Source organism: Canis lupus, chromosome 3, assembly GCF_048164855.1.
Source record: "Canis lupus baileyi chromosome 3, mCanLup2.hap1, whole genome shotgun sequence".
NCBI classification, from domain to species: Eukaryota; Metazoa; Chordata; class Mammalia; order Carnivora; family Canidae; genus Canis; species Canis lupus.
In genome coordinates this window covers 17,838,694-17,855,591 of record NC_132840.1, presented here as the reverse complement: position 1 = coordinate 17,855,591, position 16,898 = coordinate 17,838,694, and the positions used below count along the sequence as shown (strand labels likewise).

The 16,898-nt window shown below is 47.3% G+C and overlaps 1 protein-coding gene across 4 annotated transcripts in view; it reads left to right on the top strand.

Annotated features, from left to right (window-relative positions):
- CDYL2 (chromodomain Y like 2) overlaps positions 1-16,193 on the top strand; it is a 268,630-nt gene extending 252,437 nt beyond the window's left edge. For all 4 annotated transcript variants that reach the window (XM_072819359.1, XM_072819354.1, XM_072819352.1 and 1 more), the window contains 3 exons: positions 2,031-2,241; positions 6,756-6,899; positions 9,562-16,193. In XM_072819359.1, the coding sequence (XP_072675460.1) occupies positions 2,031-2,241; positions 6,756-6,899; positions 9,562-9,720 (514 nt within the window). In that variant the 3' untranslated portion in view covers positions 9,721-16,193. The remainder of the gene's footprint in view (positions 1-2,030; positions 2,242-6,755; positions 6,900-9,561) is intronic.
- The last annotated feature ends 705 nt before the right edge of the window (positions 16,194-16,898 follow it).

The following is a 16,898-nucleotide window of genomic DNA, read 5'->3' as shown; positions in this document are numbered from 1 at the left end:
GTTAGGAAGTCAGGCCAGGAAATGGGACTGGCAGTGGCTGAGAGAGCTCTACCTTATACTCACAAATCCCCACACAAGAGTCAGGAGACGGAATGCCTCAAGCTTAGGGCAAGGGTGCATACTCAGGTGACAACATATAGGTTGTGAGACGCCCTCCACTCAGGCTTCTCACAGTGGAATCCAATCCCACCATTTACCCTGATGCCCACATGTTTTGGTGAGGATTGCAGGGGGATGTTAGCAGCTGAGAAGGGAGAAATCAGATGGATGTTTGTATCAGTGAAGTACTAGCTGCTGTAACGTACAAATACATGTATTTGGGCTCAGTTATGATAAAAATTTACTTATATTTGGGAACCTAAAGCGGATGTTACTGACCAGCCTGTGACTGTCCTCTAAGTGTGACTCAAGGGCCCATACTCCTCCCATCTTGTGGCTCAGCCCATGCCCTCCAAGATGGCCATGCCCGTCAAGGTGGAAGGGTTTGTGGGCAACATGATGGGAGATTTCCTTGTCCTGGCCTGGAATTGTGCATAGGTTTCCACTCATTCCATTGGCTGGCATTGGATTACTTGGCCACAGCCATCTGTGAGGGAGATGGGGAAATGTGCTCCAGCAGCAGATTCAGAAACAGGAGGGGTGGGAAAGCAGGTCCGGCAAGCAGTGAGTGCATCCCTGCTGCACATCACAGTCTCCGCTTTCTTTCTGAGATCCTCCTTTATCTATCTGGCAGTTATTTACTGAGGGTGAACTCTAGTACAGATGGGCACCAAGCCATACACGAGGCAGACCTGAGGGTTTCTGTAAGGAGCTGAAGAGGGAGGAAAATCCAAAAATAAGTAAGCTAGCAAATAAGTAGGATAATTGCAAATTGTGATGCCGGTGTTTTCCAAGAACCCTCAGAAGGCCTGTGTAGCTCATGCACTGTGCACAGGCACGAGGGAGACAAGAGATGCACCTGGAGGGGTGAGCGGAAGCAGACCGAGGCCATGGGCAGGAGTATGGATTTTATTCTTGTGAGTTCTTGGTAGCTTCCACCTGAGAACAATGAAGGATTCAGGTTTTACTAGACATCTTGGATCTCTCCTCCATGTCCAGATGACTATGAACATTTTATAAATCTTATAGAGCAGCTATGGGAAAGGCGAAAAGCATTCTAGGTCAAAGAAAGTAGGGTTGGCTCTGCTTAATTGGTCCAGATGAACGTTGGCACTTGCTCTGTGAGGAAGGGGAGGGGGGAAAATGTCTCCTAATCCCAGAGCCATGATCCCAGATGCCTCATACCTATGGGAAAGGTCAGTGTCCTCCCCCAGTTTTGGTTAAAGCCACCCCAACATATGGATCCTTGTCAGCATTCTAGAACCACCCTCGATGAGTCTGCCATCTCTGGGTGATTCAGAATCAGACAATCCTAGGAGTGAAAGAAATGTTACATATCATCCATCCTTACCTGTGCCCGCCCCCTGAAGCTTGAATTCCCTCTACAGTATCACCCAAAGTGGTCATCCAGCCCAAATTGGAATACCTCCAATGACAAGGGGTTCATACCTCCCAGTGCTGGCCATTCCACCTTCTGCCAGTGCTATTGAACAGTCTTTGTTTCATTCAAATATGCCTCCTAGTGACGGCCTCCTGTTGGCTCTCCTTCTGGTTCTGAACCTTGATGTTCAGGCTGTCTTCTTTAGGATAGTTATACTTTGTCAGCATCCAGGGAGTGGTAAGCTGGGTGCAGTAGTGGGACAGTGGGTGTGACCTGGGACCATCTAGACAAAGTGGGGCATGTGGTCAGCCCACGAATTTCTTTCTAAAAATGTGCCACCAACCACCAAATGTGCCATGCCTGTGACTGCAGCTTAGTGGCTTGGTGTTCAGGAGAGTGAGACCCTTGCCCAGCACCCACTTCCCTCTGACGACCTGAGGGTGCTTTACCCCACCAGGGAAGCTTATTTCAGCCTTGGCAGGTTAAAGGATGTCAAATAGGTCTCAGCAGCCTGGCCACCTGTTAAAGAAGGTCTTCTCTTTTCTCCCAGGGACTTTGTGAAAGCCTTTATCCAGTTTAAGAAGCCTATCGTGGTTGCGATCAATGGGCCTGCCCTGGGCCTGGGTGCCTCCATCTTGCCCCTCTGCGACATCGTGTGGGCCAGCGAGAAGGCCTGGTTTCAGACCCCCTATGCCACCATCCGCCTCACGCCCGCTGGCTGCTCCTCATACACCTTCCCCCAGATCCTGGGCGTCGCACTGGTAAGCTCCCTTGTTCCTCGGGCAGGATCTCTCTCTGTGATACGTGGCTTTGGGTCCCAACAAGACCCCTTCTCTGTCCTGGATTTAGGCTATGGCCCTTCATGTGAATAAGAAATCCAGAGGTGCACCTGCCCTGTGTAATGTGCTGAGTGCCTCTGCTTCCCCAGAGTTGCTGGGACGAGGTCAGGCTGATCTCAGAGCCTTTGAGTACTGGTGCCAGATGCCAGCAGCAGGTGTAGCCCAAGGCTGAGGGGACAATGAAGATGTTCACTTATCAAACATATACTTTTTTCACCTGAGTTAACTTAATTCAGTTAGTTCATTTACCTAGGCACTTAACTAGTTAAAGCACATAGAATTTTAAGCTAAGTTCGTTTGCTTATCTAAGCATTTTGCCTACCCTAGCTCATTTATTCTTCACAACAACCTGAGAAGACCATGTATTAGGATGGACTATGCTGTTAACAGTCGCACAATCCTAGCGTACAAACAACAAGCATTTCTTTCTGGTTCTTGCCGCAGTCCAATGCAGATGTAGTAGCCATCCACACTGACCAGGGGCCCAGACGTCTTCCATCTGGTAGACCCACTTTTGCTTCGGACCAGTGGATGCAAAGAGAGAGCGTGGAGGTTTTTATGGGCCAGGTCTGCAAAGAGGCATCTCACCTCTGCTCCCATTTCACAGACCCGGATTCCAAGGTGTGGCCACACCCACCTACAGGGAGGCTGGGAAATGTAGTCTTGCTGTGTGTCCTAAAAGCAGGAAGGGATTTTGGTGTTCACAGGCAGTTCCCACCTGGAGTACCCACATGTTATGGTTTCCATTGCACAGAGGGCAAGCCAGATTGGAGAAGTTAAGGAACTTTCCATGTTGTAAGTCAGTAAGTAAGTGGTCAGAGTGGTGTTAGAGTGAATGGCTGCAGTCAGATTCTGTGCCAGCTACCAGAAGTAAGTGTGGTCAGGGGCCAGTTATAATAACACTTGGAAAGCACGCAGTGAGGCCAGCGCTTGAGAGCCGTTGACTCAGTGCATCCTCCTATAGCCCCCTAAGGTAGAACAGTTGTCATCCCCACGTGACAGATTGGAGACTGAAGCTCGGAGAGGGTGAGTTGTCCAGAGTCACACCGTGGGAGTGGCAGTCATGGGATCTGAACACAGACTATCTGGTCTCAGAGTCTGTGCTCTTAACTGGTTTGTCATAAGTAGGACCCACATCCAAAGAGTAAATCTGAAATTGGGGAGATGTCTGCAAGACAGTATTGTCTGAACTCAGCTTGCATCTCCTGTAACAGCTTGTCTCTCTAAGAAGGGCAATAAGCAGATCCGGTGCCTCCTCTAGACCGGTTCTAGAAAGTCCCCGCACCCATATGTGTAGGTCCTCTGTCTAATATTGAAGAAAAATTCTGCCATATTCCATTGCAAGGGACACCAGTGACCTCCTTTTTGTTGAACCCAGTGAGTCTGTGGTCAGCTCTGATGTTGTTTGCTCACTGCTGTGACAGATGCTCCTGGAAACTCTTGCCTCCATCCTCTCCATTCGTGACTTCTCCTTGGCCCTCCAGGAATTTATCTGCTAGTCTCTCACAAAGCCTTTGATGGGTCTTCTGGTTCGAGTTGGAGCTCTTAGGCAAAGCTCAGAGCATTTTAATGACCCAGTCCTTGTTCCTTTTCCTGTTTGGTCTCTGGCCTTGACATTCACATCTCACAACTCCACAAGGTAACTCCCAAGTGACTCCACAGGCCTGTGGGCTCAGCACACTTATCACCTGCTTTCCTCACCCAGCAGACTGAGTCCAGTGCCTCTTCCATCCTTAGGATTCCTGAGATCCAATCTCTCCCCACCCCTGGCTGAGGGCCTAGGGTGAAACTCTCAGGAGGCCAGCTGCAGCTGGGACTTAGTGGATCCTCCCTAAAGCATTGCTGGTACTGAGATTCTGTACAAGGTTGCCTAATCATTTTGATGCTCCCTGCTCTCTTTGATATTTCCATTCTGAAAAATGTGTCCACTGTGTTGCATTACACACCAAAACTACGTGGGCACTCTGATAACGAAGGACTGAGTGGGTTGTCCCAGGAAGATTCTCTAAGCTTGCACTGATCATCCCCTGTGTGCCAGCCACGTTACTGGTCACTTTCCACATGATGGTCTCATTTACTCTTCTGAGCACCTGCAAAGGTAGGTCCTGTTGCCTTACATTTTATAGAGTTTATAGAGAGTCGAAGTGTAATTATGACACTGTTTTGTTGTCACACAAATGACACTGTTGCAGCCCACAAACTTAAGTGAGCTTCCAGTAGACACCTGGCATTGCCTTATCTGCTTAGAAGTACAAAGATGAATAACATGGAGGCTGCACCCTTGGTAATCCCACCTGTGGGTGCTAATGCGTGACTGGTGTGGTGTTTCCCTGCTCTTTTGTTACCTCATTGGATCCTCACAGGTGGTAATTGGTACCCACTTTAGAAATGAATAAACAGAGAGGCAAAGAGATTTGCATAGGGTCACAGGGCAAAGCAGAAGGCTGAACAGGGGTGTCTGATCCTGCAGCCTGCGCTTTCCACTGCTCTGGTCCTGTAAACTGTGACCTTCTTACCTGGGGAGTAGGGTGGGAACCCCGCAAGTGGCCATTGCTGCTGGACTGTGATAAGGTTCACGGGTGCTTAGAAAAAGAAAGCTCCTGGGCAGGGGCACCTCCCAAGTGAGTCTTGAAAGATTGCAAGCCCTGTTCTGCCCCTTCCGTGTGGGCTTGTCACTCTTTGATGGTAGCACAAAACAGGAAGGGCAAGTACAAGATTAGCAGGGACCCCTAGCAGCCCCACGCCCACTGGCACCACCTAGTCTGTGCAGCAGGGCCATCAGGTGGGATCAGTGAGGCCTTTCGGATTCAGAAACTCGGTCCTAGAGCTGCTAGAGGCTGCTCACAGTCCAGTGGCAGAAAAATGAGGCAGGCAGGGAGCCCAGGAAGCAAACACTTTCCCTTTTGATCTCGGCCACTGCGCTCTGCCCAGACTCGGTGCCACTCCTGTTCCTCCCTGTCCTTTGTGGTTGCAGAAATGTGAACATTGTACAGTCTTATCTCTTTCTTTCTCTCTTTATTTCAACCATTTCTGAAACTCCAAGAATGTTGCTGACGGGGATGTGTTCTTGCCGACTGTGTCCTCTTTGGCTCCTTCTGTTGTGTTCCTTCCTTTCATTTCTCCTTCTGGAGACAGAGGTGTTTCTGAATAAGTATAATGACATAGATTTGTCTTCAAACCTCCAACCAAATGCATGCTGTAGGCTCATTACCAACCTGATAAATTTCTCTACTCTGGCGTGAAAGATTGTCCTTTGGGTCATCATGACCCATCAGTGACAACCAGAACAAAGGGGAAAACGCATGCATAGATCCAGCAGCCTAGAGAGCCTGGCATTTCAACATCGATCCAAGAGAGGCTCAGCATATAGGGGCAGGCAGATGGATGGCAGGTCAGGGCAGGGATTGTCTGCTGCGTGAAGGAGGTGGGGATTTATCCTGAAGGAGGTAGGTACCCCATCACATGGTGGTAACCATCATACCCTAATTATCAGCAGGAGAGTCACTTGGTAAGTTTTAGTGGTGACTGCACTGTGCTATCTGTGCCTAGGACCTTATCCATCAGGCTCCTCCCAGAAGGAGCATGACAGCTCTGAACTACAAAGCAAAAGGAAATTCTTGGGGGAGTAGGGCTTGGAGGAAACCACAGAAGACAGGGAGGGGAGGGTCAGGTAAGGAGGGTGCTTTTTGCCCTTCACAACTGGGCAGAGGTATGCGCAGCCCCGGGGCCACCAGGAGAGATGCGCCTCTCTGCATTAGTATTAGAGTATTATTTAGGACCTTTCTGGCTGCCAGTGCTGGAGACACTTTAACTGGCTTAAAGCGGGAAGAAAAGAATGCACTGATTGCCCTAACTTGCAAACCTGGGAGCAGAGCCTTCTTTGGGGATGCTGGGATCCAGGAATCTTAGCTTAGGACTCTCATTCTCCATCCCTCCTTTCTTTGTGGACCCCCCTCTCCAAAGAGTGGGGACACAGCAGCGGCTGCCCATGGGCTCCATGACTTTAGCATGCAACCAGGGAGGAAGAAAGATCTTCCCCATCACTTCTAGCTTAGAAACCTCACGGGGGGGCTTTATTACCTAGGGCACATATCTGTGCCTCCCTGGACCAGTCGTCACGGCTGTGCTTTTAGCACTGAACTGTACCGAGCCTAAGGCGCATGCCCACTCCTGTGGATCCGCTGCCACATGTGAAGAGGGGTGGGGGCAGATGGACCCACAGTAGGGACACAGCTTGTTTGGGAATTGAAGGAAAGCTGTGGACGCTCTACTCACAGAGCAGGTGTTTGCATGTAGTTCCCAAAGCTTATCTGACCGCCAGTCCATAACTGTGCCTTAGAGAGCCAGACCCATGGTTCACGTCAAGTCCAGGCCTCGCTAAACGATGTGAAAGGCACTCTGGGCTCTCAGCCTTCCCCTGCCTTTGCTTTTTTCAGGCCAACGAGATGCTCTTCTGTGGGCGGAAGCTCACTGCCCAGGAGGCGTGCAGCAGGGGACTTGTGTCCCAGGTCTTCTGGCCAACCACATTCAGCCAGGAGGTCATGTTGCGGGTCAAGGAGATGGCCTCCTGCAGCGCGGTGGTGAGTTCCTATGTCTTTGTGTGCTCGTCCTTGCGACAGACCCATTTTACAGATGAGGGTAATGAGGCTGAAAGGGACTAGTTGACTTGCTAAAGGTCATGGAGGGTGTGTGTGTAAAACCATAAATGCCCCCTCTCTGTGTGCAGAGCTTAGACCCTGAGATGGACAGTTGGCATTCTTAGATATTCCCTGTTATGTACCGTCTGGAAACCTCAGAGAAGAGACTAATACTCTGGGGGTAGAGCGCATTGCCTTAAAACAAAATTCCAGACACACACAGAAGCACAAAACATCTGTAGTTTTCAAAGAATATGAGAAACAAAGCCACATAAGGACAAAGGGTGTTAAACTGTTCTAGAGATGAGAGAAACCAGTACACGCCATCCTTGTATTTCATTTCTTCTACCCACTGAGTGCATGGCACACTTAAACATCGCCGTTGGACTCTGAAGACACATTGAAAAATAGATAAATAAATAACACCTCTGCAGAACCGCCGGATTTTAATTAAGTGTCGATTTTATCTCAGAAAAATCACTCTGAGTGAGGTATGGAAATACCCTGTTGAGAAGTGGAGCAGAGGCCACTCCTGGAGCCACAGGGCCAGTCTAGGAAATGAGGAAGGTGGTTTGGGAGAATAGGGCCCTGGGTGCTGGGGCTCTGTCTGCTTTGGGGTCAAGGAGGTGCTGTGCCGGACTCACGGGGTCAGACCCTTGAGTGTCCCTTCCTTCTCCCTTCTGCGCTGAACCCCCACTCCCCACCCCCACCCCCAGCCACTGTGCCTCTCCTCCCTGCCCCCTCCACCCTCACCCCCTGGCCGCCGTGCCTCTCCCCACTGACCCCCCACCCCGGGCTGCCATGCCTCTCCCCCTTGCCACCCCTACCCCCGGCTGCCATGCCTCTTTCGATTTGCCTCATCAGCCTTGATTGCACACCTACTGTGTGTAAGCTCACCTCCCCAGAAGCCTGACAGTGCCAGTGATGGTGACAGAGTGGTGGTGATCCTGCATCATTGGTGAACTCCTGTTATGAGCCATGCACTCTGCTAATCCCTTTATGTGATTCTCTTTTAATCTTCCTGATAACTGTTGTGACCCACTCATCCCACTTTGCTTGGGACTCTCCTGGTTTTAGCACTGAAAATCCCACATCTCAGGAATCCCTTTGGTCTTGAGCAAACAGGGATGTTTGATGACTCTAGGATCAGCAGCACTGACGAGCATGTAGACATTCTAAGCAGAGGAAGCAGTGTGAGTGAGGGCACAGGAGTCCGAAAACCCCTGTGGAGTTTAGACAGAGACTCATGGTGGTGGAAGCAGGTTCACAGGCTACTCGAGAGACATGAAAGTTGAGAAGGAAGATAGGAGAGAGGCCTCAAAGCTCCATGGAAGAGTCTGGTCTTTGGGCAACGGAGGTACTCAGGTGGATGAGCTGTTGAAGAAATACTACAAGGAAATCTCTCCTGTCAGCAGTTGTGAATTCAAGAGCTTTGGGGTGAGGCTTGAGAAAGGACTCTGCTCTGCAACCTGGGAGATGGGGTTCTTCAGGGGAATTCCTGTGAGGCAGGAGGTGGCCTTGGTCCACCAGCTGTTCTCACTCCCCTTAGCCTCCAGCCCGGGCCAAGTGGGAAGATCCCATCCTCATTCCAGCCTGCTTCAGCTAGGGAGCCTTGGTCCTGCTTTTTCTCTTAAAGCACTTGGGGAAAATGTGAAGTGAAACCTTGACATCAGCAGAGTAGAGGGAGGCACGAGGAAGGGTGCTCAGGTGCCTCACTGCCCCACAGTGCCTGTGCCAGAGCAAGGCAGCCGCGTGGCCTGTCCCCAGTTGGCCAGGCGTCTGCAGGCCACATGCGCCAGGCAACCCGGGCACCTTTACTCCACTGAGCTCACGTCATTTCATCCTAATGTGGAGATAAAAATCCTACCTATTTATGGAGTTATCATGAGAATGAAATGAAAGAAATCGGGGAAAGTACTTCTCATATGTATTTCTAATAGCATTGCTGTTATTACTGCGATTAGTACGATCGCTATTACTCATTACTGTGATGATTTTTACTGCCATTGGTGCCGTGTTACTGCCATAGTACTACAGTATCATGACCGCCGCCACCATCCTCACTAGGCCATTACTAACATTCCACTGTTATTGCTATGATAATACTGTAGCATTATTACTATTGTCATCACTGTTATTGCACATCACTACCATTATTGCAATTATCATTACTCATTACTACAACAATCGCTCGTATTCTTGCTGCTGCTCTTACTACTAAGCCTAAGCTAGAGGGCCTGCTGGCGGGGTGAGTCCTGTGGATATTTGGACAGCCGTCAGTTCCTTATCTTACTCTGTAATGCCAACTATCCTTCAGTTAGGCATCATTGTCACTGTTGTGCAGCTAATCACGGTGAAGCATGGGAGGTGAAAGCAGTTGCCCAAACTTTTTCGTGACACCCGTACAAAAGGCGCAACACCTTGGCACGCCTGGAACCCATTCCTGGCGCTGCTAGGGACACAGGCCTGGGAAGTTCTGGACGAAGGAGGCAGTCTTCTCTGGCTTTGGACATTGGAAGGTTAACTGATGCCTCATAGGCCGAGTATATTCCTCTGGAGCAGATACCCTGGTGCCAGCTAATGAAGCTTATGCGTTTCCCTTCAGGTATTGGAGGAGTCGAAATGCCTTGTTCGGAGCTTCCTAAAATCTGTGCTTGAAGATGTGAACGAGAAAGAATGCCTCATGCTCAAGCAGCTCTGGAGCTCCTCCAAGGGCCTGGATTCCCTGTTCAGCTACCTGCAGGACAAAATTTACGAAGTCTGAAGAGCCCCAGCCCACCTGCTCCAGAGTTTGAGGGCACCTGACTTCCAGCTTTGCCCTGTGCTTCACACATCAGAGCACGGTGTGCGCCGGCTAAGGAGTTTTGTCAAGGTGTCTCTCTTGTGTCCATTTCCTCCTGTCCTTTGGTTGCTCTGCATTGGTTTGATTTTGTATAACAGATGGGAAACACAGCATACTCGGTCTCCCCCCTGCCCCCCACCCCTGCCCCTCCACTGGCCAGAGAGCTATTGAGGGCTATATCTTCCCAGGCCTCTGCCAGGTACCATCATCTTCTCCCCACTTGCTGAAATGCACCATCCCGGTCCAGGAAGGGGAAGACTAATTCTCCCCATCCTTCTGACTCAGGCTGTGTCTACACAGTGCCTCTGCTTTGGAGACTTGGCTGTATGGCTCTCTTTGGTTAGGTGCGGATCTGGTGACAGGGGACGGTCAATCTTAGGCAATTTCCAGACCGATGAGCAAAATGGTTGTGTAGAGCCAGCCTCAGTCTTCTCTCTGATGCAAATCTGTGTGACTTTTAGGGCTTGGTCTTAAAACCCAATTGAGTGATTTGCAAACCCAGATATTGTACGTTTAGGAATGTTTTGTTAAATATATATTTTTAAAACGATGTAAGTGGAAATTCTGATAATTTATGTGTATTATATGTAAAGCTAGTTTTACAAAAACATGAACTACTAGGAAATTTTTTCTTTAATCAAACTTATTTAATTTATTTATTTTTGTTTATATATTATGATATCTGTCGTTGTCGCAGATATTATTTTCATACTGCCCTGGACCAAATCCCATACAAGGTTCATGCCGTTTGGTGCATTCTAGCAATGAACCACACAGAAATAAAAGTCAGAGAGATGTAAATGGAAGGATCCCTGTGGATAAAAGGAATAGCTCTGCACCAGATCCTCTTCGGTAAAACAGTTTTCAGCTCTAATAATTGAATACCTGTTCTTAGGAGAAATTATAGGAGTGTTTTCTCTTCACTCTGCTGCCTTGAAGGAGATAAAAGGGCTTCTAGCCTGAATGATACTGAGACATACCCAGCCCCTAATTTGTGACGTCAGGAAGAGCTAATAGGCCCTGCCTAGCCATTGCATATTGTCTACAGTGAGCCTTTTTTCTCTGGGGCAAATGACTGAACTTGGATTTCAGAGTCCCATTTCTTCGATGTGGACAGCATTATCTGGTTTTGGCCTTCCAGGGGAAGTGGGGGAAGAGCTCCTGCTCTGTTGAGCTGTCGGTAGGTCTGAATCATTTTGTGTCTAGAAGCCCAAATGATCTATCTTTTTTCTAGTTGTTTACTTACATCAGGGAGAAATAACCAGGGATGAGGTCTCCTGTCCCAGGATGGGGACCCCAACATCTGAATTTTGACCATCATCCCAAAGTCCGTGGATCAGCTAGCTGCAGAGAAGGGGCAGGGGTTGGTTTGGGTTTGGGTTGGTGAGAGAGGTAGATCTCAAGTTTGGAGCAGAGAAATGACGTGTTCTACACAAGGCTTGACTGCTCTGTGGGTCAGTCAGATTCTCAGAGTGGGGGAGTTTCCATGTCCATCATGCCCCCTGAGTATTCTCAGAGTCTCCTTTGCCTCCCTCATCTTTTCTTTTTGTCTGTGGTCAGCAGCCTGCCTTGGCCCTTGCTGGAGACAGTGAGTGGAGCAGTGAGCTCTGTGCACGGTGCAGGGAGGAGAGGCAGGCTGAGAACATGGAGTCCTGTTGCTATAGTTTTCTGTCTCCCTTGTGTATTAAGAACAGGTTGAGTGTCTACACTGTGGCCAGAGATATCTTCCTGTGAAGTTCATCTGGACACCATCCCTAAGATGGCCTTGGCTCCCTCCTTACGAGTTCTCCCATGATCTTAGGAGGGATCTCACCTTCTCCCTTCTTCTTGAGTCTATGTCATCTTGTCCCTGGAGCTGGCAGGGGACAGCCACCTTGGTTGAATCCAGCCAGAGAAAGATGGAATTCAAGTCCAGTGTCCTCTGCTCGGTCCGTGTGGGATCCTGCGGGAACTGAAGCTCTAGGTCGTTGGGGATTACTGTAGGGAAACACTTGGCTTTTGCCCAGATGCCTGCAAGTCCCATTTCCACTTGAGTTTTGTCTCTTCCTTTGAGAAAGCAGATGTAGGCTTTCCCGGAGCCCTGGACAGACCGTATTCTTGTGTGTGGTAGCAGATAATCTCTTCACCACTGCTAAGTCCTCTAAAGATAGAGCCCCGTGCCTTCTGTGTACTTTCTGGGGCAGACAGGTTTCCCATCTACTTATCTATAGAAGCCATAGAAGCAATTGGGGATGGCAAAGGATGTTTGGAAGTTCAATGTCTATCTCTCTGTTCTCTGCTGAAAGGACCTAAAATGTTTTAGCTTTGGATCACAGGTCCAAACTTCTAAATGTTGGAAGGATCTCTGATGATAGGGTAAGAACGTGAAACCATTACTAGGGTGGAATTCCTGCTGTTAATTTGTAGGTTCTGGGTATAACAGGAAGTGTTTTAAAAGATGGTCGTGTTTTGGTTGTTTCTATCCAGTCCGCTCAAGGAGGATGTTCCACAAATGGGACAAAGGTCAGTTAAATCTGCTTGCTGCAGGGTAGACTGCACTGCTGAGTTCTCCACTTTCTGAATAGTTGTTTTGACAATATGGTGATGAAGTCCAGGGAACTTCTAGCAAAGTGACCTGAGATGGAACATGCCAGACCTATGGATGTATCAGGGTTTATCCTCCAAGCTTTCTTAAGACAGGGGGCTCAGGTTTTCAGTTTTATCTTTGGTCATAACACCTTCTCTCTACCTGTCGGATCCTTTCTCCCCTCTCTTTACCCTGCTTTCCCTCAAGCCCACCCTATGTCTGTCCCTTCCCAAAGCCTAAGCAGGTCTTTGAGCAACTGCCCGATCCTGACAGTCCACACCCAGACTTAACCTTGGGATTGGAAGAACCACTGTGGGTGGGAAGTGAGGGTACTGCTTCAGTCAAGGAAACTTGTAGGTTACCCACCCTTTGCCACGCTGTGACCCATGCTTTAGAATTCCCCTTCCTCCTCCACTCCAGCCCCAGACGATTAGCACACAGCATCTTTTAAGTGGAGCCACTGGAGTTAGCAGTCCTGTTCCAAGAGGGCTTTGTGCAAACTTTGCCAAGGTGGTCAGAGCTCCTCACCATTCGGAAACCACACACTAATGCTGATGTACCCACGTGTCCCTTCCTGCTTTTAAATAATAATTTCTGTAGGCAGAAACCATCAAGCTTACCCTCTAAGAATGGAATTGGGTAACTGAGAAGGTGGTAGAGAATTGATTTAAAATGTTAGACTTGTTCAGTATAGATTAAACTAGGAAATGTTCTCTCTGAACCATAACAATATGTTTCTTCCGTATGAAGTTTAGTATTGAGGATGAAAAATAATGATCAAAATGGACTCTGATCAATACAACTGTAGCTCCAAATATCCACACTAAAAATATATATTAAAAAAAAAGCCTTGACTGAATGCTGAATTGCATTTCCCATTAATTGTTGGTTTAAAAGATTTTGTAAACTTTTTTTAATTTGAAATTGAGTCACATTCATGCAATTTTCCAATCTAGTTTCTGTGGAAATTTTTTAAAGAGAAACAGAAACATCTTCAAATCTTCCTAAGTGAATATTTAAAATGCAGAATTGCTTCTCTTCTGTGTTTCTGTATTCAGACACTTAGATCTGTTGTACATATTAGTTTAGACACTCTCACTAATATACACAGTATTTAAGACTCTAAATGAGATTTCTTAAGTATTTTATTTTATTCTCTGTAAATGGTTTTGTATAATCTTTAAAAATCTACACTTTGCCTTTGTAGATATTTAAGGGAAACCATTTGGGGGTTGTCTTGCATGTATATTTTTGTTGTAGATAAGTGTTGCTCAGTTATTTCTGCAAATTTTGGTTGAAATGCTTACAGACTTTAATACAGTATATATTTTCAGAATATAAACTTTTATATTTCTGTGGTAAGTTAGGATATGCGTTTTAGGCAATCTTTTCCATTAACATCACTTGTTCTTTCAAAAAATAACATACTGGTTTGGTGCCAATGGTTTTATTTTATTTTTTCATTAGAATCTACTGCTCTTCTATTATTGGAGAGCAGGTTAATTTTCTTTTTCTCAGAGTAATTGAGTTTGAAGTATAATTTGAAAATGTATTGAATTTGTGGATAAGCCTTACCATTAGGATCAGTAAATTTTCCAACCTTTGCAACTACATATGTAGTTTAGGACCTCCCCATAAAGTCTCACTGTGTGGCAGTTGATGGAGTCTGTGAACAGAGCCTTAAGCTTGTTGCAAAAAAAAAAAAAAAAGAAAAAAAGAAAAAAAAAAGATAAAAAGGGTAATACGGGTTGTTGTTTCTTCCAAGCAATGTAAGCCATATTGATAGACTCAATGCAGTCTGTAAATCATGGCTAATCTGAAGAGTTTGGTTGAGCTGATGGCGGCAGGGGCCAGAGAGGCAGCTTGGTGATTGTCTTTGGCCATACGAATGGACCAAGGACAGTTTTTCCGGAGCCACCTTTGTACTATTCACATGGTTTAGACATGGTCACAGGGAGGGCTGCTGGTCCATCATTTGTTCTGTATAAATGGCATTTCCTGCTCCTGACCTTGGTGGTTGACCCTAGGTCCCTTTTGGATGACCTGGAACCATCCAGCCTGGCTGAGGTCAGCACTCCTTGAGAGGTGTTAACAAAGTTTACATGTGAGTCTTACTGTGTAGACAATCTGAAGTCAATTTCAGTTACGTAATCAGCATTCCCATGTGTCCTGAGTGTCTTATCAATGAACTATATGTGTTAAGCCATACTTAAACCTGAGTTTAGCAGGGCAAAGGCAAACTAGATGAAGAACATCACATTAGCTGAGTCCGTTCACCCAGGGCTGTTTTAGTGGAGTATAAGTCATGGAGCTCATTGGTGGTGCATCCACTGTGTCTGGGATTTAATAAAACTACCTAGAATTTGGACTTACATTTTTAAAAAATTGTGATTCTTTTCAGTTGGCCACACTTCCCTAGCTGCCAACTGATTCTCCTTACTAAGGCTTTAAAGATGCCTGGAGATGAGGGCTATCATCTGGCCAACGTCAAGTTATCGAGTGCATCTCTAGTAAGTGTTCTACCAACAGGATGGAGATTTGCCTCCAACGTTTGCAGTTTGTGAGGCAGTCCAAAGAACTGACATCTGACCCGAAGCCTCAGCGCAGGTGTCTGTCTGGATTGACCATGCCTCACTGGCCCAGCACCTGACCTGATGCTGGAGCTGGCTCATTTAGGGGACTTCAGGAAGTCTGGAGGTTGTAGAGTGTTCCATCTGGTACTAAATTTGTCCCTGTGCCATTAGTCCCAGCTGGAAGTCATTTGCTGATGTCCATGTTGACAGGATTGTGAAAATATTGCCTTTCATAAAACCAAGGACCAAAGAATTCCATTATTCCAACAAAGCACGTGTTTCATAGACTAGGCACATCCAGACAGAGGTGTGCATGCTTTATGGCACAGAAAAGCAGCTCACTTCCACCAACCTGGCTGGCTGTGCAGAGGGATTTGTTTTCACCTTGAGAAGGCTCTGAAGATGAGTTTCTCGGATTGAAACTCGCTATCTCAGGTGGGTGTTTCTGCTGTGCAGTCCCAGCCTTTATCCATATCATAAAAGATGGAGGTCTGGCATTCTTCCAGGTGATCTGACCAGTGTAGACTGTTCTATCTGAGTAGGGACCCCAGTGTGAGGTTTTTTTTTTAAAAAAAATGTGTCTACACTGAGCAGCATCCTGCAGTTGCTAAATTTCCACCTGCTTTTGTTTTTCATTGACCCATTCCAATTCCTGTTTGGCATGAGAAGAATTTCCCTCAATTCTCACACCAAGGGATGCTCCATTTTTCATTCATGATGAAGTCACCAATCCATTAACTGGTTGAGAATTGATTGATGCTGAAGAAGTGGTATTCTAGTGGTAAGGCTTATTACCAAACTTCTGATAATGAAGCAGGCTACCAAAAACTTATCCAGCCCACCCTAGGAGTGTTTGGATTTGATCGTGGGTGTCGCACACACACACCAAAATCCAAGGAGACCTTTGCAAATTAGGCTACTTGTTTTATTTTGCCAGGTTATCATGGGAGAGTCTTTAACTAGTTCTGAATATTTGTAAGTATGAGTACTTCATAGAATTATAAAGCAGGTACAGCTGACCCTTTCTCACTGCGTTGTAAATATTTCCCGAGACTGGGTGCAGTACTGAGGGATAATAATCTTCTGACTTATCAAATGCTGACTGTCTAGAGCAAATTGTACACTCTCTTTGTGAATGGTCCTGTAACGTGTATGAACACATTTCTGGGTGCCTTAGAAGTTGTATTTTTCATGTGTGCTAATATGCAGTATTTATACATTGTGAGAAGCTGCTTTGAATAAAAAGGTTGAAACTTCGTCTGCATTTGCTTGTGTCCACAAAACTCACAGACCTGTGGTTTCTGAACAGAGAAGTTTCTGGGCCCCCAGGGGGTTGAAACACTGATGCTTATAGCGGTATCAGGGTTCCTGGCTTGAGGCTTCAGTGGTTCAGGCTGGTAGCCACTGGGCAGCAACAGTTTGACATCAGAGGACAGTAGAATGGGGGGGGGGGTGACCCACAGATGATTTTTCAGGGGGGTGGATATGAGCATTCATCCCTTCCCTGGTATGTGTGGAAGGTTACTCGCACAGGTTGCCTCCTCACCAAACATGAACCCCCTCAGACCTTGATCTTGCGCAACCCCAGCTGACTAACCCCAGTGTTTTTCACTGCAAAATTGTGTAAAATCCTTCCACACACACACAGTCTTGTTGTTTCAGTCATCTCAACCTGGCTCTTAGGAGGGGTATGCTGGGGGGAGGGGTGGCAGCTGGCCTCCAATGCCTGGCTCTAGTGACATCATGGGGTAGACAGAGGTTTTTTTTTGGGGGGGGGTGGGGTTCATGGCAACGGCCCTGTGAAAGGAATTTGCACAAGGTCAACGTCTAACTGTCCGTCCATCCAGCAGCAGTATTGAGCCTCCTGTGTCCTGCACAGAGACTAGATGGCAGAGATTTCTCAGACAGTCTCTGTCACAAAGGGGCTTGGGATCTAGGAATGTGGGAAAGGTGGGTGATCC